This window comes from Centrocercus urophasianus, unplaced genomic scaffold (assembly GCF_019232065.1).
Source record: "Centrocercus urophasianus isolate 14NV4802_14NV808 unplaced genomic scaffold, USGS_Curo_1.0 seq_12, whole genome shotgun sequence".
NCBI classification, from domain to species: Eukaryota; Metazoa; Chordata; class Aves; order Galliformes; family Phasianidae; genus Centrocercus; species Centrocercus urophasianus.
The window spans coordinates 30481287-30506321 of NW_024884364.1; the positions used below are offsets into that span (position 1 = coordinate 30481287).

General features: G+C 37.4%; 2 protein-coding genes across 3 annotated transcripts in view; one reads left to right on the forward strand and one right to left on the reverse strand.

Annotated features, from left to right (window-relative positions):
* Positions 1-8061, forward strand: part of SIM2 (SIM bHLH transcription factor 2) — a 53556-nt gene extending 45495 nt beyond the window's left edge. Inside the window, exons 10-12 of one of the 2 annotated variants that reach the window (XM_042810465.1) lie at positions 116-524; positions 2829-2849; positions 7364-8061. In XM_042810465.1, coding sequence (XP_042666399.1) covers positions 116-524; positions 2829-2849; positions 7364-8061 — 1128 coding nt within the window. Of the gene's footprint in view, positions 1-115; positions 525-2828; positions 2850-7333 lie in introns of both variants that reach the window. The other variant, XM_042810464.1, reaches the window with a different exon arrangement.
* Positions 8062-11728: 3667 nt separating this feature from the next.
* The window catches only part of HLCS (holocarboxylase synthetase), a 115745-nt gene continuing 102438 nt past the window's right edge, over positions 11729-25035 (reverse strand). The window contains exons 7-11 of the mRNA XM_042809478.1: positions 24461-24528; positions 23297-23457; positions 20046-20160; positions 16308-16521; positions 11729-15876 (exon numbers count right to left, since the gene is read on the reverse strand). Coding sequence (XP_042665412.1) covers positions 15708-15876; positions 16308-16521; positions 20046-20160; positions 23297-23457; positions 24461-24528 — 727 coding nt within the window. The 3' untranslated portion in view covers positions 11729-15707. The remainder of the gene's footprint in view (positions 15877-16307; positions 16522-20045; positions 20161-23296; positions 23458-24460; positions 24529-25035) is intronic.

Genomic DNA, 25035 nt, shown 5'->3' on the forward strand with positions numbered 1-25035 from the left:
GTGAGATTGCAGTTCAAGGAGGCCCAGCTTTGGGCGCCTTTATGACATGTTATGCTGTTTCATATTAAAGTTAGTCATTTAACTCTCTCCCCCTCATTTTTTTTCTTTCCCCCAGCAATACAGCTCATTCCAAACAGACAAACTGGAATGCAGCCAGGTGGGAAACTGGCGATCCAGCCCTGCAGTGAACGCTGCCACCATTCAAGAACAAAACTTTCATTCAGAAAACAGTGAACTTTTATATGCTCCGTCATATAGCTTGCCTTTCTCTTACCATTATGGACACTTCCCTGTAGACTCTCATGTCTTCAGCAGCAAAAAGCAAATGCTGCCTCCTAAGTTTGGGCAATCTCAAGGCAATCCTTGTGAAGTGGCTCGATTTTTCTTGAGTACGCTGCAGACAAATGGAGAATGCCAGTGGCATTACGCCAACTCCTTGGTATCCAACAGCCAGTCACCATCCAAAAATCTTCCTGAGCAGCCAGTGAACATCATCCGACATAATCTTGGACAGAGTTATGAAGGTGGGTGTCGCTTTAAGAAAAAATGGAAAAGAAAAGCTCTGGAATGTCTGGGAAATATTTGTAAATGTAATTTGAAAATAGGAAATACAAGATGGTTAGGAAATGTAGAAAATCACAAACATGGAAACATAACATCTAGTATGCTTATAGCATTTACATGTTTATCCTGTTTACCATAAGAACTTAATTTGGAGTATTAGGAGGGAAGGGATGCCATCCAGAGGGACTTTGACAGGCTTGGAAAGTGTTCTCATGGAAAATACATGAAGTTCAACAAAGCCAAGGTCCTGCACTTGAGCTGGGGCAAATTCAAGACAGCTGAGCATGGCATGGATTGAGAGCAGGCCTGAGGAGAAGGACCTGGGGCTGTTGGGAAGCTCAAGGTGAGCTGACAGTGTGCACCTGCAGCCCAGAAAGCCAATCATACCCGGCCTGTATTAAAAGAAGAGTGGCCAGGAGGTTGAGGAAGGGGATTTTCTTCTTCTCTCATGGAGTACTGTATTCAGCTCTGGGGACTCCAATGGTTCTGCTGGAGAGGGTCCAGGGGAGACAGTGAGGATGATCAGAGGGCTGGAGCACCTCTCTTTTAAGAAAATCTGACACAGCTGGACTTGTTGAGCTCAAAGAGAAGGTTCTGGTGAGACCTCACTGGGACTTTTGATATCTGAAGGGAATCTACAGGAAAGCTGGAGAGGGACTTTGTCAGGGAGTGTAGTGATAGGACAAGGGGTAATTGTTTTGAACTTAAAGAGAATAGAGTATGGGGTAGCACGGTTAGTTTGCAGTTGGAATTGATGATCTTTAAGGTCTTTTCCAATGTGAACGATTCTATGATTCTATGATTTAGATTCAGTATTAGAAAGAAATTCTTTACTCAAAGGGCACTGAGGTAGTGGTACAAGCTGAGAAGAGACGCTGTGGATGCGCTGTATCTGGAAGTTTTCAAGGCCAAGATAGATGAGGCCCTGGGCAGCCCTATCTGGTGGCTAGGGGACGGAGCCATTCTGTGATTCCATGGTTCTATTATCAAAGCATCAAAAAAATGCAATCACCGGAATCACTTTTAGAACATGGTAGTGATACCACCTCCTTTAACACTGGCATAGTTTGTCTCCACGTTTTGCTGTCAGAAACAAATGCACTTCAGTCCACATACAGAAATTAAAATAAACACAATCTATTTCCATAAAAATTGAAGGTTGTTCTTTCTGAATATGAAGCCAATCTGAATGTCTTTACCTTTCAGTCACCACAGGGAATGAGTGAATGAAATGCACTCTCTTCCTGCTTGATTTAAAATGTCTTCAATGGTCCTGCCTGATCACCTGCATCATCTCTCCATACAGACTGTCAGCTTAAATACTTTGAAGGAAACACTGAAAACACTGACATCTGAGATGCCAACCAATAAGAAATAACCATGCACAGCTATAAATGATTTGAACAGGCTAAAGATACACTCTAATCTTTAGATCTCATTCTCATTACACCTATCTGTGTACACTGTTTTGGCTATTTAAAAGTCACTGGACTGATTGACATAAAATTATAAGTTGGAAAAGTTTCTTTCTTCTAACTTCCTTATGGACAGGACGGAGGAAGTAATAAATTTATTCACATGAGGATAAATCATTAGATATCCCAGATCTGAAGGGTACATCCGCTGATGTTAAAATATGAACGTGTTACATAAAACAGAAGATGGTATCAGATACTGAAAGTGTCTCCCACAGAGTAACTTCTGTCCAGGATTTTGTCCTTTGAAGGACCATCTAATGTCCCTTAGCTGACAGTAGCATTTCACTGTCCTGCATTTGGGTTGAAAATGAATGATACTTAAGATTTCCTTACAGTATAGAGACATTAAATCTTTTTTTTTTTTTTCTGAGCCCAGGCTCCTCTACTGTGCTGACTTCCTTTTGCTGGTGTTGTGGGCTGGGTGTGATAAAGAGTAGCTTTGAACTAGAAGAGATGTTTTAGAAATGTTTTTGCCCTATCTGAAGGTGTTGTATTTTTGTGGACAAGAAAGAAGGATAAGTACAAGGTTCAAAGCCAATTACCCCCAGTGAGTCTTCAGGAACAAAGCTGTCCCTGTGTACTGAAGCCCAGCTTTTCATCTCTGCTTCCAGACTAATAGGGGCAGTGAGACTGGCTGAGATAGCAGATCCACCCCTTTGCTGATCTGATACACTGCTAATGGACATGGAAAGAACAGCCTATTTAGGAAACAGTCTGTAAAACTGACTGTTCAATAACTGACTGGCTGCCATAAAATTTGCCAGAAAAGCCCATTGAGCATAGAAGCAGACAAGCGATTTACCATTGGTTGGTTGATGTGGGCAGACAACTCCCATTAAATACGTGAAGCCAGAAGGATTCCACAGGAATACTGTTAAATCTGTTTAGAGAAAAAAAAAAAAAAAAAAAATCCCAACAAATCAATGCAAGGAACTGCTGGTTTTTTTCAGTTTCATCACGCATGCCTAGCTGCACCATCTCTTCATGACCAGGAAAACAGAGCTCTGATACCTGCAGTTCTTGTGATATCACTTCTATTTCCACTTTTGTTGCTTAAGTTGGAGTATGTGAGTTTTCTTTTGAGCAGAGATTTACTTTACTTTAACGGGTGCTTAGCTATTAAGGAATTGAGGAAAAGTGACTTGATATGACTAATTCTCTGCAAGATCCCTCATACTTTTGCTATTTAGAAGGGAAAAAGATTACAGTCAACTCAATCCTGATGAGAGATCACTACTGGAGTTCACAGGCAGCATTAGGAAAGGGAAGAAAAAAACAACCTCCGTTGCACACAGAGGATTTATCTCTAGTTGTTCTGGGCTTTAACTCATTCTAAGGAAGAATTAGTCCTGTTGTACTTCTGCTGAGGCTGCTGGCAAATGAGAAATCTGAACTTTTGGAAGCAGCTTTTGCTTTGAGTTAAAAGGGGCATCTGATCTTCCTTACATTGTCAATTATTGCTTTTTCCAGTGGTTCACTGACAAACTGACAGCTAGTAAGCTTCAAAGCAGAGAGGATCTGCTTAGCATCATTATCTTCAATCCAAAGGCAATGCCAAATATGACATCTGGCAACCGGGCTGGATGCTAGGTCTATTACACATCACATCCACAGAGGCATCTGCCAAAAATACCATAGGCGAGAGACATCTTTTACTATGGAAAATAGTGTCTTTTGGAGAGATCAGAGATTTTAAGATGATTATGCCAAGCCATCAAAGCCCTGGAAAAGCACGTAGCAGATAAAACTGTCTGCAAATCAGATGCTGCTGCCTCAGAATCTGGTTTTGAAACTTCTTCTACTTTATTCCAGCTGGTCTACTCATCAGAAAAGAGAATCTCTTCAGAGAAATCAACCATCTTTGTAGTCAGGGATGTTTCCTTTGTACACTTCCATGGTTACACTGCTACTGCGGTACAGAGTATCCACACTTCACTTAAGTCATGCTGTTAGCCAGTCTGTACCACCCACGTGAAGCTTAGCATCACGTTGAACTGTCAGGAGTATACTTTTCTGAGATCAACGTAGCTCAGAAAGCCCAAGAAAAATTATGCAAGACAATTATGCATGAAGAGACCTTCATCTGTGATGTAAAAACTGACAAGGTTTTCTGAAGTTTGGATTCAAAGCTGCCTGGACCATGCACCAAGTGTAGGAAGGTCTATTCTACGTACTGGTCTTTCTTCATTGATTCAAAGATGTCTTTTTGTCATTTCTTATGGGCAATGAGAAAACAAGGAGCGGCTCTACCTCTTAACTGACTCTGACACTTCTTGTCAGACAAAGGCATGTGTATGAATGGAATATCTTTTCTGAGAGCATCTTTCCTATACTGAACACCAACAGGCCTTTAACAGCACTATGAGAAAGTCAGGAGGGAACACGCCTCACTACAGCACCAGGTTAAACAGGATGAAAACTACTCTAGTATACTGCAACTATGCATATGTATTATATGTTTTACAGACTAGTTTATTCTAGAGTAGCCTTGCTTGTTGTCACTTGGGTGGTTGGATGCTGAACTCTCAGCAGGCTGGCAGGGAAGGTGAGCTCTTATCACCAAATAGACAATAGTCTATAGTCAATAACTGACTGTCTGCCATAAAACTTGCCAGAAAAGCCCATTGAGCATGCTGCATCCAATGCACAAGTGGGAAAGCGGGGCTGCTTGGTGAGAATTAGCAGTGACATGATACCTGATGGACAGAGCTCACTGCTGCAATTGTCAGTTGCTATGAATGGAGGTGGTATAAGTATGTATGAAGGGCCTTCTAGAAGCTACTATCACTCTTGTATGATATATGGTCTTATGGAACATATGGAATATGACGGAATAGCTCTGTCACTCAGCACAGCCGAGTTCCCCTGCCAGAAGAATGGGCTGGGAAGCATCCCAAATTAGTTCACTGACACTGACAACTGTAAAGGGTGCCCAGTGAGTGAGAATGAACAGAATGCACCTGGCTGAGACAGGTACCCTGATAACTGCCCATGTGCTGGATGGCTGGAAGCAACCCGAGGATACTGCCCTTTCACTGCAGCACAGAGCAGTGGGTCTTTGTGTATGACAAAACTCCCTGCAAGGAGTCCTTCCCAGGTCACTTCTGGGTTTTTATCTGCAAAGGAAGATGAGCAGATTTTAGTCCAGCTCTGCCAACTCTTCTGAATGGAAGAGGACAAAAACTACTGTGCTCTGCTGCACTGCTGTCCTGCTTAACTGTCTGCTCTAACTCCACAAATGTGCTGACAACTTTAATGGAAGCCTGCAAACAATTAACCAAATGCTTACCTTCTTCCTCAACATCAGAGATGAAAACCATGTTCGAGGCACAGGATAGGAAAAAAAAAAAAAAAAGGATAATATACCTTGTAAATCTCTGAGTATGCAAATTACTTCTTGGACCACAAAAGAAGCCATTAGCTGAGCAGAATTCAAGATTAAATAAAAAAGAAATAAAAAGACTACATCCAACTGTTTGCTGTGATGCTTCAGCTTCTTACAAGCTTGGGCTCTAAAAATGGGAAAGGACAATCTTTTGTCCAGAGAGGAGAGCAGAGCCATGAGGCAACAGTACTTCATGATGCAATGAGAACCAACTCATGGCTAGCAGATGCATCAAGTTGGGGAAAAACACCAAAACTCGTATTCCAGCTTAGTTAAATCATACTGGTTATATATCAGCAACTCTCAGACGGTGACTTTTTTAATAACAAGAATGCCAAAAGTGGAGTTAAGATTACAGTAATACAATAATACTTAGAAAGTTTCTATGTTATACTCAAGCACGTGGCTGAGTCCCTGTTTTGATCTGTGATGTAGGAGGACCATTTTTCCACAGATGACAAGAATTCAGTTTAGTTAGGCCTGAATATACCTCTTGGTACAAAAATGGCTGCACAGAAATTAAAAACAAGAACTGGAAAGTTGTTGCTTCTGCAGGACTGTGGGTTGATCAAGAAGAAATTGGATCCAGATTTCTGTTTAAATTCTGGTGTTAATTATGTGGTGCAACTCCCTCTGAAATTAATGAAGCTGTGCATGTAAGAAAGGTACAATTGAGCTATTTCTGCTTCCTCTGTTATACACGAAGGTTTTGCCAGTCTACTATAGCACAGGGAATATTTAATTATTAGCGGGTGCAGTTATGTCAGCAACTACTACGGGGAACTCCAAAACTTTTAAAATGTTGAATAAAATGTTTAGGAAAACAGAAAATCCCTTTTACAGAAGGCATTTAGGTTGTTCAGGACTTTCAGTGAACATGGCAAAAAATTCAGCTTAAGTTTAACATGAGAAACTTGGTGCCTCATTGAACGTTTAACATCAAACCTTCAAATACGCCTTGTAGGAGTAGTTTAACTGCCAAACTGTTCATACAAAACAGCACAGAACATCAGCACTCACCAAATCGTAGCCATACTGTACAGGAGTGAAACAGTTCATTTTCTCTTATCATTTGTTGTTTGATAACACTGTACTAAAAGAAAACATCATGTAGGCCAAGCAGAAAATGACAAAAACAATTCAAACAATTAAATGAGTTTAGGCAGCATACAAAAGATTCAGAGAAAAGATTCTCAATATATTTTAGAGAAGAAGCCTGAACAGATACGCTAGGTTCACACGCTGCTAAAATTTTAAAATCTATCATCTTATTTTCATTGCACATCCAGTTTAGTCTCATGTGGATATTTTCAGCTTATAGTGTAGATCACGCTTTTATCATTCAAACAGTTTCACTACATGAAAGCTGAGATTCAGCATTACTTATGAAGTATTTCTGTTGCCTTTCAATAGACATTTTTAATATCTGTTACCGTTTTTTCAAAGGAAAAAAGCAAAGGCTTATCAAGATGAAATATCATCCTTCCTTTGATAAATTACTTGTTGAGTTCTGAAAAGAGCTTACTAAGTCTGAGGTTTTAAAATTGTGAGTCACGTTTGTGGTTATTTAGTTCTTTGCTGTAATTTCCTGATTCGACCATATTAACAGAGATTAATAATTATGCAATTATGCTTTTTAGTGAAAAGAAGCACTTTGCATAGCATGAAAAACATTTTGAGAATTGCTCAACACCGAGTGTCTTTCCAAATGCTTTCTAACCTTTCAGTAGTGTCTTAGGCTTATCCAAAGCCACTGAGGCAAATGGGAATGTTTCTGATGTCTTTACTGGGAGTCGGATCTGACCCACACCTAACGGGTATTACAGTTCAGCCATAAAATCTGTCAAAGTCCAACTATTGTATGAGCTTGTCTTCAGGAATTAACATGTTTTTTCTTTCCCCCAAGTGCCCGTATCGAACAGGAGATACAACCAAGATGCTCTCTCCGACAACTTTACAAGTTGCACAGCACCTATGCCAGGCAGCAGATACAAAGAAGAGATTTATGATTCCAGCATCATGAAACCCAACAAAATAGAAAACAGGATTCAGCCACCTCACCATCTCATTAAAGAAGAAAACAAGCTAGCTTTTAACAGAGACCTACAAGAAAAAATGAGCATTAATGAAAGCTCTTTTTCAAACTCAGTTGCTAACTCTTTGCTGCCAAAATCAGAATGTTTCCAATCTAAAGCTTTAGGACAATTAAGTCATCTCCTACCTGTGCCCGCAGTGTATGAACAAACAAGACGGATTTGTATGAAGGAACCCAAATATGGGCATATTAGTCACCATGCTACAAGCCTAAATGAACTGGACAGTGATGAGAGAATGACTGTAAAGCTTGATCACGACTCTGAGAGTGAGCGTGTGATGGATGTAAGACCCTCTGGACAAGTTCCATTTGTGCTTCTAAATTATCATCATGTTTTAGCCAAACATGGCACATTTCAAACTTCATCATGTACAGCAACGGGACACGTAGGAGAAAATTATGGATACAATTCTGAGGAAGTAAATACGTTTATGTACAAAAACCAAAGCCCCTCATCAGCCTCTTCTCCAGAAACCCACAAGGAAACGACACTACCCCATTATATTGGAACTTCTGTAATAATAGCCAATGGAAGGTGACAGTAGTAAAAGAGTATTTACATTTAACTAAGAAGCCAAACAGTAATGATTTCCAAAAAGCATGAGAAAACATAGTTACATTTACTGAGCACAGCTGAAGGTCAATGAGGGACAGACTTGTGTGTTCCTGGCAAGACATGTGTGACAGTACCTTCAAGGCGAGGAAAAAAGAATACATCTCGCTTCAGTGCTTTGTTGGCAAAGCTTAAGCTCTGGTGCCAGTGAGAAGATTTGTTGCAGATCTTATTTTTGTTATTTTATAGTGTGCAACAAAATTAAATGATAGGTGTTATATGCAGAGGTTTATACGAAGAACAATTTTTCCCTTAATCCTTCCTTCTCAAAACACATTCAAGATATTATTATTTTCTTTTTGTTATCATTATCATAAACTGTACACTCTAGATTAGGTATTTTTGACAAAGTGTGAAACCCTACATCAGCTACCCGCCCATCTGTTACACGTCCTGACAAATGAACTTTGTTTAAAGAGTGGTGATTTTTAGTATCTGTAATACAGTTGTACTAACCAAACATTATTAAGTTTGGAACATGCTTATTTATTACTTATCACACTTTTTTTTCAGTATTCAGAAATTTTTACTGCCACCATTTAATCTTAACAAGTGATGGTATTGTGACAAATTCATACATAAAAAGGTATGTATTAAAAGGTTACAGGTCTTGTCATGGTGAATTGGCACAAATCACACAGCAGGAGCTAAAGATATTCCTCAATAAAAACAGTATAATAAGAAAAAGAAACTTCTAAAAAGTGTATTTTGCTCAATATTTTGAGATAAGGACTTGTTGTTATTCAAACCAGGTAGTCAAAATAACATCTTAATCTTAGCATCAGAAATGTTCTCTTTATTGTCAAGGGAATAACGAACATTTAAGCATGATTTTAAAATTATTTGTAGCCTTCTGAATTTGAAAAAGTTCAGCTTTTAACACACTGGACTTCATTAAGCATAAATCTCATTGTCAACACGAAGGTAAGATTCATTATTTGCCTGATTGATGCACTTCACAAATTATGTCAATGGACAATCTCAGTAAGAAAAGTCTGAAGTCATTGCACAACCACAAGACGCAAGATTGCACTGGAAGTAGAGCAGGATACCTCAGTGTTTTGAAGTGAACACTTTGCACATGTCTCTGTTAGTCCAATAAACTAGCAAGTAGAAGGCATATGCCATACATTTGAATTTCGTCCAGCCTACTAAGAATAGATTTCCCCTTTTTTCACTTCTCCATAATGTTTGCAAACCAGGAAATAAGGAGACGTATAGGATCTGTGAATGTTTTACTGATGAGCCTGTCCAGTTTGTCTTTCCATTGCTTCCCCAAACAGTCTTCATGTGCTTTGGACAAAACAATGAACACTCCCCACGTAATAGATGTAAATACCAACACTGAAGGCTGCTGTAGTTTTGAGCCAGCTGTATTTAGCCCCATTTGTTCACCCTATTCAAGTTTACATTTTAGAAGCTTTCTCCCTCTTATCAGACGCTCTAGAAAGAGACCTTTGCTAAAGAAAATGCTTACCTGGCTTGTGTAATATGGAAAAATACTTGCTCATGGATTGCACCTTGTCAGAGGAAAATGTAATGAAATACACACTCTCTTAATTACACGCCCTCCATCTTCTACGTGCAGCAAAAATAATCAGTCACCTCTTTGTATGTATGAATATTTATTGCTATGAGTAAACAAAAATACTTCTAACACATCTGAAAATAATTTTCAGTATTTTTATTGCTTTTGATTAAAAGTTTAACAGAGAAAGCTTTGTTATGAAATTGAATTCATGTTCGCTTGGAAACTCAGTCGTCTGACTTCATTTACTAAAAAACATATGAAAGATATCTTTCATGATAAATATGATCAGAAGTACCGGATCTGACTTTTTAGCAACAACATAAAATGAGTGAAACCAAACCAACACCTCCAGTTTAATTGCACTCGTTCGTTCTTCTCGAGCTGGAGAATGTGGCAAAGCTATAGAAATGCTATGTGTGAATGTTATTATCATTCTGATGTTATGAATTGCTGAGACATGAGCTGGCTTTATAGTGGCTTTCTTTAACGGCCTTCCCAGCCAGTGTTCCTAATGAACGCAACCAACTTCTTAAAAGGTACAGTGATGCTAAGACCTGTATGTTAATTTTCTCAAATTAAAGCCATGCCCTATTAAGGAGAAACTGACATTGCACCATTAAAAAGAAACCTGATGCACAACTGCTTCATACTGCAGGTCTCCCAATACCTCATTAGTGGCATTGCTGCACACAAAGTCAATCTGCTGTATTTTCCTGTTCTTCTAACTATTTCTCATTACAAAAACATGTTTTCAGGAACATATAAATTACGCTTCAGTCAAAAAACCTCCACTGATATTTTTCATTAAAATACCACAAAATATTTTTCCAGCCTCTACCTTGTTATTCACACTTTCAGGCTTTATTCAACAATCTCAAGTAAAGGAGGTGTTCCATCACCCTCCCACAGAAGTTTTACAGTATATGAGATTCAGATACATGAATTTCCCTGTTAGGAAATAACGACTCAATTACGCATTCACATCTGATAATGCATTGTAGATTTAAGAAAAGATCTGTGATTAAAAAAGCAAACGTGTGAAACATTTTTCCTGCCATTCAGAAATGGAAACAGCAATTGCATATTCACAGCTGGAATGTGAGCAAATTACATCGAGAGAAAAACACGAGTTCAGACATTGACTTTCAGTCAGTTAAACTACAGATGTTCACAGTACATTAATGCTGCAGAATGCGATGTGGCCACTGAGAGTGGCAATGCTCCCAGCAATTGGAAAAAATTATCACACAGAAGTGGAGTGGGAATAGGACTACATTACAAAAAATGCCCAAATTTCTTTCAATTGTACATAGGTGAGCTAATATAGATACTTCTATCAGAGATGCCTCTTTCGTGCAACGTGACAGGATTGTACGTCTCGGGGGAGGGCAGGGCTATAGCAAGTACATGTGGAATGGAAGAGAGAGAGTTGAGAGAGGGAATATCTTACCAAAACCTAAAGTTGAAAACATGACTCCCATATTGATGTCTCAAAAGTTTTTTCTCCTATTCATGGAAACTGTGCAATGTAAATAAGGTGGTACGGGAACAGACTTCTCTCCTGGTGACAGTAGTTCGGTCATTTCTAAAGGGCATTTCAGTAATTTAATGAAATTGAGTGCATTGGGTTAAAGTTGTAAAATTTGAGCGTATCTCACTGAGATAAAGCGGAAAGGCTGCTTTTCTGAAGGATACCTCCCAGAATATCAGTACTTGTCTCTAAAAACCACAAAACATAGCACAAAGGATTTTTTCAACATTTCAGTCATACTTCAAAATTAACACAGAGATAGTATTACTATGTCATTTTTTTTTTTCCCGAACATTAGGTTTTGCTTTTTTTATATAATGCAGATATGAGCTACTTGGCAAATGTAGGAGAAAAAGCACGCAAACCAAACAATCTATTAATGCTCAAAATTATATATGTATTCCCTAAAAATGTAAAGCATTTTTGCTTATTTATTATGTAAAACAAAACTGTTAAAATGATAATAAAGTCCTGTAGCCAAAGGAAAAATGAGTTTGATTTCTTTTTCACCACAAAACACAGGGCTTCACATTGTATATTGGAAAATTTATTTCAATTCAACATTTAATTTGACTCTTAATGTCTTACAAAATACAAGGATTTGTATCCCATTTAAGCTACATTGCATTCTAAAGAAAGAGTCTTGGAGAACTGAAAATAACACAGAATAGCTAATGAAACACTCTAATGCAAGATATTCAAATGCAGCATCAGTTCACAATTCTTCCCTGCAGTTCTCTTAATCGATTGATTGCTACAAGATGACAGTCGGCTGCATGCCACTGTTTTTTGACCTCTGTTCTTACCTCAGTCCAGATTTAATTTCTTTGCTCTCTGATCAGTGCTGTGCATCACTGCCACATCTTATGCATGCAGATGGCTTTATCAGAGCATTTCCCCCCAGGAATCCATCAGCTGTTGGCAGCACAAATCTTTGCCATGACAGCTATTAAGCTGTACTTCAGAAAACATTTATAGCAATTATCTGTTCCAAAGCAGTTGCAGAGAGTAATTTTTTTAGACTTGTGAAGTCTTGTAGCTGCATCAGAAAAAGTAGAGAAATTAAACAAAGTTGAGCAATAGAATAGCAGCATAAAGAATTAAATACTCCAATATTATTTCTAGATAATAGCCCTTGAAGTATATGATATTTCCTGAACAGATTCTTAAAAAGCTCTGAAATCTTATAAAACCTTTAATAGAAGTGAGATGCACTTCTTGAACTGTTACATGTTAAGTATGTTATTCTTTTTCAAATCTTTGGAAACAGCATTGGTCCTGCAGGGACGCAACCCACGTATTCGTTCTGAATGCAGACAGGTGCCAACACACTCAGCTTGCCCTGCAAAAACACTCCCTGCTGACAAACAACCTCTACAGATATTTTCACAATGTGTGATGAGAACACGTGTAACAATCTGAGAGAAAAAAAAAAAAAAGGAAGTCACAGAAATACAGACAGTGATTAATGTTCTATGAAAGCACTTCATCAAGATACGACATCAACTTCACATGAACGAAATGTTCCACATTTTAATAAAATTGAACAGTTTCAGTGCATTACTTCCGAGTCCAGAGATGCCCTACTCTCTCCATACCCGCGTTCTGAGACCACACGATACCACATTTGTCTGTCTTATGTAAAGAACAATACTAAAAATGATTTTCATAGAAAAACATTGTGGTTTTCAGAATGCAACAAGTTTGCCATAATAAGAGTACAATCAGTGGCTGTGATTCCCAGATATTCCCTAGGGATGAGTGTGGTATAGGAAGGTTCATGGGCTTTCCTGACAGTAGCAGCTGCTAGTCAAAATGACCTTATTCCAATGCTCTCTGTAAGCAGCACGCATTTTCTTTGTGAAGTTCTTTGATTTTTCTGAAAGAAAGGTCAGGTCTGTAACAAACACCTCATTCAACTCAAGGCCATTTGCCCAAGACAGCAGGTAGCTGCAGACATGCATGAAGAGGCCACTAAAAAATAGAGGCAAAGTAATATCCCCACATCACCTACCAATGCTCTGACAAATCCACAGCTGATAATTCTCACTTTCAGAAAGGAAGTTCAATGCTGTTTCTTCCCAAACTTGTTTTGGAATAATCTTAAAACACAAAGCAAGAATAAAACATGTGTTTCATTGCAAAGAATATGAAGAAAGCCAAATAGGAATAATAGCAATTATTATATTGCAGCATTTTAGTATTGAAAATACATCTGCTTTCTGCTCAGCACTTGTTTAGCTAAGAAATTTTGCAAGTACTCCATTCTGCCCTTCCTCCAGGAGCATGCTTTATCTTTTTCCCCATTGTTCTTTCAGTCCCTGCACCTAGAGTAAGGAAGAGCACGCTGTAAAGAAGTAATGCATGGCATTTAAAGTAAACTCTACAGCACTCATCACTCTATCTGAAACAGAAGCGGTATCAACTGTGTTTCCTATTGGCAAACTCTACTGTAACAAAACAGACACTTCGAGAACTACAGATCTAAAGTTTTTAAAAATTCTATGGTCAAAAACCAATAACAGAACTATGCTTTCCACAGCCAGGAAGGAAAAGGTAGAATTAGAAGTGAAAACACACACAGAAGTCGTGCATATACACACCCGCACACATATTACACGTGTATATATAAAGGGGCTCCTTTAAAAACTTTATTAATTCAGATTTACATATCATTTTATGATAATATTTGCTTGATTCTGAAATAAAGGTAGTTGCCAAAAATCAACAGCCCAAAGCAGTTTGGAAAGCATCTGGGGGGAAAAAGGAAAAATTGGTGATCTTGTGCATCATTTCAGCTAAGCCAGTTAACAGCTGTCTACACTCCCCCATACGATTCTAGGAAGTACTGGTGTGCAGTCTTGTTTGACACATATCACAAGGGGAAACAAAACAGCAGGGGACAGACAACCGGGCACACAAACTGATATATTGCGATATGGAGCGTAAAATCCCAAGTGTGAGAGGGACAACTTAATTTCTAGCACTTGCTGCCAAACCACCTAAAACCTAATATGTGAGGATTACTGTAAATTACCATTACAGACTAGCTTCTTTGCTTTAAGACTTCTTGGCTTTGTAACTGAAACAATCTACTAACAAGTTCAGATTGTTTATGAGGTGAACTTTAACCTAAAAAACCCATTTCTGGCTGGTAGACAAAAGTGCTTTGTAGAAATCAATCTGGCTGATCCAACTTTAGTAGGGACAAGGTACATAATAAGTGGTGTTGCCTACTGGAGGAAATGAAGCTGGCCACATCACACCTATGATAAACTTCTTATTTGAGAGAACCATTAGAAGTGCTCTGAGGCCAGACAGAATACAAAGTCATCTGGCACAGGAGAGAAACTCGATAATCTGCCTATCACACAGGAGCTCCCACGTGCCTACCTCTTGTTGCTATCCAAGCAACCAAGCTGTTACACCTAACCCAGAACCATGTGGCCAGCCCCAAAAGCAAGCATCCTGCTAGTCAGCAGATGTCAAACCTCGTTTTCAGTGGTTAGCAGAAAAAACAGATGCCTGCTTTGGGAAAGGGATTGGAGAAAACGGAAGCAGTGGAAGAGAATTTGGACACAAGTAACTTTACGTTTTGTCATTTCCAGCATAGTGGTTGAAGTAGGGACCTTAAGACTGGGACATCTCTTATTCGCTTAACTTCATCACTATTATAGTGATGAACTTGTGTAAGAGTATTGAAATCAGAAGCTATACTAGTCATGACTCCCAGAGGGCTATTCTTGCAGGGCTAAACCCTTTCAGAACACTGATTTAAAGGAGACATGAGATGATTCACTTAAATCCAATTAGCAAAGAGCAGGCTAAAAATAAATTGGCTTAACCAATCATAGTTCTTAAGAGTTGATGGAAGACTCTCCAGAAACTCAAGGCAGCCATGACAGAGTTGCATACCTGTGACCAAAGCACAGTATGTAAGCTGTTGTACGTGTTCATGTGAAAAAGAACCAAGTCAGCAAGGCTCTGCTTAGACCTGAATCTAAATACGGTGTTAAGCCCAGTAATTCAGAAATACATGATGAACTCTTCCAGATGATTCCACTGCTGACAGTGCAAAAATCAGAATCTAGTTAAAATGCAAATATTGTACTTCATTGTGCTAAAGCACAATAAAAACACAGACACCTGAAAACAAAATATTTAGCCACTTCGGTTTCTCACAGTGAGTAATTGAAGAAAAAGTTCTGTTCATTGCACAGTATTCTGTTGAAATCAGAGTCCGTTAAAAGAATCGATGCTTACAAAGAATGGCAACATAGATGAGTTTTTAAGACAATACAGAAAAATGAACACCTTCATCAAAAAGATAATTAACTCTTCTTAAATTGTTGAAGTTATACATCTCAAAGAACAAAAGACATCAGAAATAGGAAGAAGAAAATCAAACAAACAAACCATGAAACACTCTTCCCACTTCTACGCAAACTTAACTACTTGGTATTGAATAGTAAAGAAGAACCTCCTTTTGTGTTGTGAACTCTGAGAACTACTAATGCTTTGGGATTATGAGGTTCTTCAGCATGTCAAAGGAGTTGCCATCTGGATGCACAGACTCTACACCTTTGCCTTCTTCATGAACTTGAAGGAATCCATAATCATCAATCCCAACTATCCATGCCAACGGGCCCTCCTCATTGTGGAGACGAACCTGCTTACCACTGCAAATGGAGAAAACCAGACAGTTATTAATTAATTGACTGCACAAACAATTGAAAAATAACTTTGAGGACTCCTGTCAACTAGAGTATTTTTGCATCTCACTTAACAATTAATCCTTTTTTTCTTTCAATTTTGGTAAAAGACCAAAAGACCATGAGTACAGGAGCTTCATTGTTAGCTACACAAATCAAAATCATTTTAAACTCCTTTGTTTTTTATTTTTTCAAATGATACATGTTAAATACCTAGATACGTTCTTTAACCTATCCACCGATTTTACTGTTTTTAGTCTTACCTACAGTATCGCATCCTACTTAGGAATACACTTCAATTAAGTTTCAAAGGCAGTCTAGTAGAACACTTAAAATGGAAGACAAAACATCTATGAGTTACTTCAAAAAAGAATGTTGGAAAAAAACATTATGCTCACCTGTGCACCCAGTACTTGTAGTAACGAGGAAGAACTCCATTGGGCCCTTTCTCCTGAAAAATATCTATAAGCCTCTCTAGCACAGTTACAGTTCTTGCAATAAGGCAGTCTGCAGTTAAAGCTTTCAGATTTGTCCCCTCTTCCTTATTAAATTTTGTGATGAGGTCATTGATGCATATGGTGGGGTTGCTGTTATTCACATTAAATCCAACGCCTGAAGAAGACAAACCAAAAGAACAGCATAGCATCTGTAACTATGAATATTCTGTTACCATCAAAATGTTTGTACTTCATTTAGCTAATAGATATATATCATAGAATCATAGAATCACAGAATGATTATCTCTGTGGATTTCAACAGTATTTCTTTAGTCTTTTACACCTTTAAAACTCTTTACTTGCACAATTACAAATTGCAGTGCAGATTTTGTTTACTGTCCTTAAAAGTATCTCCTCAAAACTGTGGAAGAAAATCCAGCACAGATCTTTCAACAAAAGGCTATCCTATCACAAGTTTTAGGTTTAGGAAGACATTAAGTGGTAACTTGTACAATATCCAGGTGAGAAATTTTTACTTACTGGAAGTTGACAGTGTGGAAACTGAAAGCAAATCATGTATCATACTCTCGGATGGAGTTTTATTTTTCAGTCCAAATGTAATTAAGATTATTTTCTGTTTACTACAGATAGCCGATTTCATTTTCTGAAAATTAAGCCTTGTTATTCAGCTGACAAGTTTTGTTTGATTTGCTGTGAAAAACCCAGAAAATTAAAGTTTGCTGTGCTAGTCCCCAGTTTGCTTAATCTATTTTACCACAGCGTATCTTTTAGAAGCCTCGAGTCTCTCACTGAAATTTCTCCAGCTAGAATAATGTTGGCAGAACGCCTTTCTGATTTAAATGTGGCTCTTGGGACCTTTTCTGCAGCCTGCTGAAACAGGCTTTGAGGGATGTAAAGAAATATATTGTATTACCTGTTTATTTTTTTCTCCTAATAATTTGGACTTTTCTTTCCTCAGATATTTATGATAAAACACCAGTCCTGTCAATCAAGTTTGCACCTCCGTCTGTTGGAAGGTCCAGATGCATTGCTTTGTGAATTTGCTATCACAGACTATTCTTATATGTTGTTAATTTTTATTTACTACGAGGAGAAGGATCTCTTCATCAAAAATAAGTTTGTGACTTCTAACTCATAAAAGAATGCATAAAAGAAAGTCACAGTAACAAATTCCAAGATATCAATCCCACTGACAGATGGAGAAACGTATTACCAGGAAGAGAACTAATTGGAAAAAATAATGTGTCGTGCCAGGAGATCACAACTCAACTATTTAAACTCAAATAGAGTACAAAAAGATTCAAACATAATACAAGTGAAGAAGGAATGACAGTGGTCGTTATGATGCAGTTTTTATTGTCAGGCTGCATAATGTGGCCTTTAAGTCCATCTGCAGACTAAGAGCACTCAGGTGTGCATGTATGAAGATCGCTGATGACACATCCAAAAACTGAAATGGACATGAAAAACACAATGACATGATGAGCTCAGTTGAAGCAGTAGCATCTGAGAATAAGCCTATTGGCTGGAATGTAGACAGCTAAGGTGAAAAATATTAGGTGCATAAGCACCTTCTCTTCGCCCATGTGAGAAGGGTAAAAAAATAACATTTAGAACTGAGCTTGCTGTATGTTGATGTGGCTAACACAACTTTCAATTCAAGGGCAAGCACTGGCTTGAGCATCTATGCATTGCTCTCCTCTATTCCATACAGCCATGCCCTAGCTGCACAGTGAAGTAGAGTTTCTACAAGTCAAGCACACTGGCTGTCTCTTTCAACTCAGTTATATTTTGCTACCTACATCTGCTCGGAATCTGGCCCTTACACCAATGAAGAATATTCTATAGAACTCCTCTTTCAAAAATCTTCCAAGAAAAAAAAGATTTTTTTTTTTTTGCTCTTTTTCATAAAAATGCAAACATGAACTGTGCCATCTGCGAGGCCTGAAGCACACGGTACAGGTGAAAAGGCAGGTCTGTTTCTTGTCTGCCTCTTCTCAGGCACTTCTCAAAGCAGTGTAGGCAAATAAACGACCTGTGATTTTCATCATTATTATCATCATAGTATATTCTTTATTAGTGCTAAAAATCAGGTTAGGAAAGGAATCTGCAAGACTATAGAAAGAGGATAACCTCCAACAGGATGGCTTTCCTGTTGTGTAAGACTGATCTCACTTCTACTACCAACACAAGTAGTTAGATGTCACAAGTCACACTTACTGCCCTCAGTGCCATCACTGAAATGACAGAAACAATCCTTGGAGTAGCATATGAAAAGCAACTTTCTTTGGGTTGCAAAGTTTTAAGATTGAAAGCTGATGAAAATGTATGTTTTTGTTTATACTTCAGACATATCATCACCAAAATGACACCCATGGACATCAGATAGAATGCACACAGTAAATTTCCATTTGAATTTGAATGTTGTGGTGTTTACGATGAGCAGCTCCATGTACAAAGCTAACCTATAATATGTAAAGAAATAATTGATACGATGAACTGTTTTTTCATCCATTTTTACTTTTCTTACATTAATCAGCTCAGGCTCTGGGAAAACATATGGAAGCAGTAAATGGTTGATGGAGCACAGAGAGACTCTTACTAGTGTCTCAGAGCAACATACCACTCTGTACATGCAGATTATCTACAAAATGAGGATATAAAAATTAAACAGAAAATTTCATGGCTAGGCATGTATCACAGATGAAGCTGGTGGTGACTATTTCAACTTTTTTGCTTGTTTGCATCTTAAAATTTACAGCATCTTGACATAAATAGTGCCAGGTTCACATTTTCTTTGCAATATATTTTACTTATCTACCATGCTGTATTCAAATATAAAACAAAAAATCATCTTACTTAATCTTTAATACTTGCTAAGGAACTTGCACTCATTTTTCAGACACATCACAGATAACTGTTTTTGGAAACAGACTAGAGTTTCTGCTGGCAGATATTTCAGCACCTGTGATGGAACTGTGCTGCTGCTTATTAGGAGAATCTTCCTTACCAAATATAGCCAGAATGTATAGCCTTTTTGGAACAGGTCTTGCTAACTTGTAGAAATTAAATGAACAAAATGTCTGCTATTCCTTGCCCTGTCCCTCTCAGCCTTTCCAGCTACTTAGCAAATTTGACTTTTTCTGAGAACTAAAGAAAGGGATTAATTAATCCAATCATTAATCTGCTACTGCTTCACTGGCAACATTCCAATTTCTGGAAAGATATCAGCAAAAACAAGTTACAAATGGATTTAAAAGGGATGAAAGGAGAAATGAAAACATTACTGTGTGTACATAGCTCTTCTCCCAATCTAAAAGGGCATGTTGTTTATCCTTATTTGTCAGTTGCAAAAAAAAAAGAAAACCTAAAAAGAATTAGTAATTTCTATTACTTTTGCAATACATCAAGGAGGACATTTTGCCTTCCTCTTGTAATGCTCTTTCTCTGAACCCCACTACACGAGCCCAGATGCTTGCACTTTTTTATTCCTTGTAAAGCATATGGAATTATTAAGATGTATGAAAACATTTACTTATGTGCTTTCTTTTGATTGAACATTGTACTTCATTTCTGTATGCCTGCTGTCACTACTTATTCTCATCATTTGAACTAATAAAGACCTTAACAACAAATTTCTTTAAGAAAAAAGAAAGAAGTCTGAAAATAGACATTTACCAATAAGTATATGAAATGTTGTTTCAATAAGCGTAGAAGTTACCAGAACTCCACCAAGCTTCATAAGATCACTGTAATAAATATCATTTGGCCATTTTACTCGCAGGTCAATATCCTAAAGAAACAAAAGCATACACATTTAGAAACACTTTGCTCTCTGATACTATTAGAAGAACATGGTTCATTTATCACTCAATATTCTATATTTTCTGTACCTCTTTGCTAAACGGAATGTGATACCTTCAGCTCTTCATAATAAGAACCTTTTCAGGTGTTCCACAACTGATACTAAAAAGCCACAATAATATGGTTACATGTTTTATTAAGGAGGTTGGCAGCTGTCAGAGAAAAGTTTCTATTAAGTTAAAAAAGTAAGGTAGATAATAATGGCTTAGAGCAACCAAAAGGAGGACAAACAGTACTAGAGATTTATTGTGTCAAAATTATGAGGTATTTTTCTTCACTTACTTCATTCATTAGGCCCAATTAAGGATTTAAAGGATATGTTCAAGAAAGATGCAAACTGTGTCAGCACACATGGAAAACTACAGATAAAGTGCAAGTGATGAGAGTAAATTCACAATAATATCAATGCTAGACTTGAGGATCTTTTCGGAAACCAGGCAAGGTGACAATGCCATTTTGAATATCAGAAAGGAAATTTAGCAGACAGGAGAAATTCCAGTTAACAGCCACGTAAATGCTTTAGTAACGTCCTTAATACATTCAAGCGTTCGGCAGCTATGCTCAAGCAATACCACGGAGCTGGAAACACAAACTGTGCTGTATGACACCATTCCAGTGCAATAGAGAAGTTTTTGTTGTAACTACAGAACTGAACTGAACCTTGCACCGGCTACTTAAACACAGAAAGAAAGCAAATGTGCTTCCTGTAGCTTGAAAAACTGCATATGAACATATCCCAAGAGGCAAATTATGGGAGGTGCTCCAGGACTACAAGAGTCACATTCCCTCCTATTGTAGATATGAAATCCCTTTACAGGATGTGTGAAAACTGCACCTGGGTTCGTGTCCACTTTTCTGACAGATTTAAAGGCCAGAGAGGAGTCCATTATACATACATGGACAGGAAATACTAAATGATTTAGCTATCAAAGCATTTTAAGAGAATATCACCAATTCGTATTTGTTATGGAAAACAACTCTTGACACTGCGAAAGCTTTTATAGCAATACAGCACAGTTAAACAGTATTATCAGTGCTAAGAGATCTTCTGACAGTAACCAAAGGAGAGCTCAGTAGATCTTATGTAAGGAAAACATACACCTGTAAGACACCACACACCAGCATTGCAACTGATGTCACTAACAAGCATGAAAAATAACCAAGTCGATGGTGTATTTAATGACGCAAACTACACAGTAAAGACTTGTGTTGTTTGCCACAAAACAAGGCTCCGCATAAATATCAATGTCACAGAAATGATGGGAAAGCCACAGTGGGAATGAAGCATGTTCTTAATTTCCTTTATAGAGAGAAATTTATGCTGTTCTCAGAATGGGAAAGTAAAACACTCTCTGAATATGAGCTTGTTTGAATTTGCAGCACTAACATATGATAGTAAAACTTACAATTGGAACTGTCATGTTTTCTCAAAAAGAGCCCGGAACAAAAGCCTCAATCACGGCCTATTTAGAGCTGCAAACATTCATGACAGAATCCTAAAAACAATGACTGGCTGATAAACTGAGACACATGTATTTTGTATCTGTGTATGGAAATCCTGACATGGATTTTGGGGATAGTGAACCACATTAAATTGTGTTAAAGCAATATTAAGATTCTGACATACGCCCACGGAGGTATGGAAATTCAGAACTAAGAATGAAACCACTTTTCTAAATTAGCCCATTGTTTTCAGCTGCTGTGGTACGTCTGTTCATCTGACACCAAGAAAAGCCAAGTGATGCTCAAGTCCAAAGGGAAAATTTAAGCTTTGACTTTCAGATAAATCTTTGAATTTCCTTGTTTTAATGTATTTGAGTCAGGACCCTCAATGTTATTTTAATCCATTGTCTTGTATTTTATTTACTGGGCAGGGGAGGATGGGATGGGACACCACGACAACAGAATTAAATCCTCTCAATTACTGTATACTGGAAGATTTCTTTAATATGTGTTTCTCTACCGTCAAAGAGATTGAGTAGCTTTGTCTTGGTCATATCAAGCTACTCCAAATCAGTTTGGTACCACAATATCTACATTATTAGTTCACATTATATTTATATGAACACTTAGTATGTCAGTCACATTGTTCATCTATAATGGAATAAAATAGAATAAAAAGACACAGGTAGGCATACAGAAGCAAAAACTCCTAAATTAACTCCTTCCCCAGTCAGACTCATATTCTGTAAAACTAACCCTTGTCCCTTCCATTATAAATGGTTAAATTATTCACTCCAGCCAAATACTTCATACTGTAAATTTTAGCCTGAAGCATTTTGCTTTTATAGTCAAGTTATGAAGCACTGAAGTTAGAAGGTTTTAATAGAAAGGCTGACAGACCCTAAACTACAGCAAAGCTACTGGGTGCCACTATAATAAAGTTCATGTGTAAATGTGTATAAGTCATTGATTTTCTGTAATATAGGAAACATATGCTTTAGTTAACTACTTCTGTAAAATACCAAAGTTTTATAGTTAGCAAATATTAGGAAATGGTAACATTAAAAAGGAGATATATGAGGTGCTGAAGAAGACTGGTTCTTCATTTTAATACTGATGACAGGACACTTGATTCCCTCTTGAGAGCAATACTCCTAAGTTCTTGCCTTAGAAATCAGTTTTCAACCTTAAACAAGAGTTGGAAAAATCCTTTAGAAGGGATAAAGTGATCACTGAAACAGCACTGACAAAAAAAGCAGAAAAGGATTTGTCAATTTTATTCATTTTTCCTTCCTCTCACTTCCCCTGCTACTTCAGAACCAAAACAAATTAACTCAATTGTTAGACAAACAATAATGACATTTTCTTCACTGCTGAAGATTGAATCTTAAATTTTGTCAGATTATGAGAGAAGTGAGGGTAGTATACTCAGCTCAATAAAAGACAGCATTCACCATATGCATACTAGATTTCTTAAAACATAAATAGTCAAGTATGTATAAACTTACTACTGTTCTTCACCCCTGTATCAGTGTTGAGTCATTCAACGTATAGAAGACATAGTAAAAATTAGATTTTAATGAAAATTGAAACAAATTTTGAGATTAATTAAAATGAGATACCTCATATCCTGGGAATGATCTAACCGACTCTACCACTGCCAAGGACACTAGGTGTTGAATAAAAGGAATTCTCTGGCCCAAGTTGGAATGTAGAGGAATTGTGATATGTAAAGTGGACAGTGCACCACCAAGGGGACTGAGCCAAACATTTCCGCCACGACCTGGGGAGGGGGAGAAAAAATTAACTTCAATGAAAGAGAAAAAACGTTAATAAAAACATCATTTTTTTATTTTTTAAATACAGATAACTACATGAAAGATTCAGCAGTACCCATCTCAGAACATACAGTAAGTCCTGTACAGAAGTTTCCAAACTAATTTTGAAAGAAAAAATGATTAAAGTGCAAAACTTCTTTAAAAACACAAAAACAAGCAGGTTGTTTAATGTGCATGCTGCTACTTGGTTTCCTAGAATGTCCTAAATGACTTGTTTCCAATATTTTCCTGGTATTGGGTAACAAACACTTTCCAGATAATATTGCTTTGTTTAAGTAAAGAAGTATTTGTGAAGATATGTTGAGTGTGTCTAAAAATCCATCCATACAGTGAATCATCTTGACACAAGCTAGATTTCAGCCAGAAACTGATTAACCACCTTCATGTAGATCTATGTTTAGAAGAGCTTATTAGCCTCGGCACTGTGCTTTTCCACCAAACTGAAAGTGACTTTTAAAGAAGTGGTAGCATCTTCCACAGAAAAAGGCAGAACCTGCTTGTATATGCTTGCAAAAGATTGTGAAAGCCCATGTGACATTTTAAGACAGTCCTGCAGACTCAGCAGAACCTCTGTCTCAGAGCAAGTCAAGAACCAGTCTTGTTGCAGTTAAATCAAAAAGGAGCTCTGATTTGGAAATCTGACTTGTATTACACTAAATGCATAGTGATGGCAGTTTGCATGACTGCAGAGACTTTTTGGCAGAAACTAGAGGACCAGTAAATCATTTCTGCAAAAGCCACCAAACATCCTGAAAATGTTTACTTTGGTCTCCGCTAACTTAGGTTTTGAATTTAAATCCACAATTCAAGCAAGAGAAGAGGACACTATTATTCTGTAGTTTATTATCAAAAAATACTTATAATGTATCTTTAGTGCTATGTGACATTAAAATGTTCTATTCTGTATGTTCAGTATGCATTTATAGAACTAGAAGGAAACTTACTAACCTTTCCCTTGTGTTTGTCGAACAGCGATTGCTATTAAACCCATCTCCTCAGGCAACTTGAACATTAACCTGTCAATTAAGGAAAAAAAAACATGCTTATCAGCTGGAACACTAAGCTACATTCATGAGAATTTAGGCTTAAATATCAGGTAATATTTTACATTAACATTGCGCTACCATTTATCCTTTTTCAGTTAATATTTATTCTTGAGCAAAAAGCATTAGAATGTTTTAAAACGATTAATTGAAAAATTATCATGTAAAACATTACTGTATCTATTACACTGGAAAAAATTATAGCTATAGTTCACTCAAGGTGCCTTCCGATAACACACGTTTTGCATTTCTTCATATTTTCTTGAATTGCTTATTTTTTGTGTGCTACTATCTTCAGTAAGTGACAACTAGCAATTCTAGACATTTGTTTCTACTTAAAGCAATTTTTTTTTCATACTACAGAATATAACAGCAGCAGTTTCTGATTATTTAGAAAACCAATATGGTGGCAATAAAGCAGTTTAAAAGATACACTATCCCCTGAGAACTAATTATGATTTAACTACAGTAAATAAATCT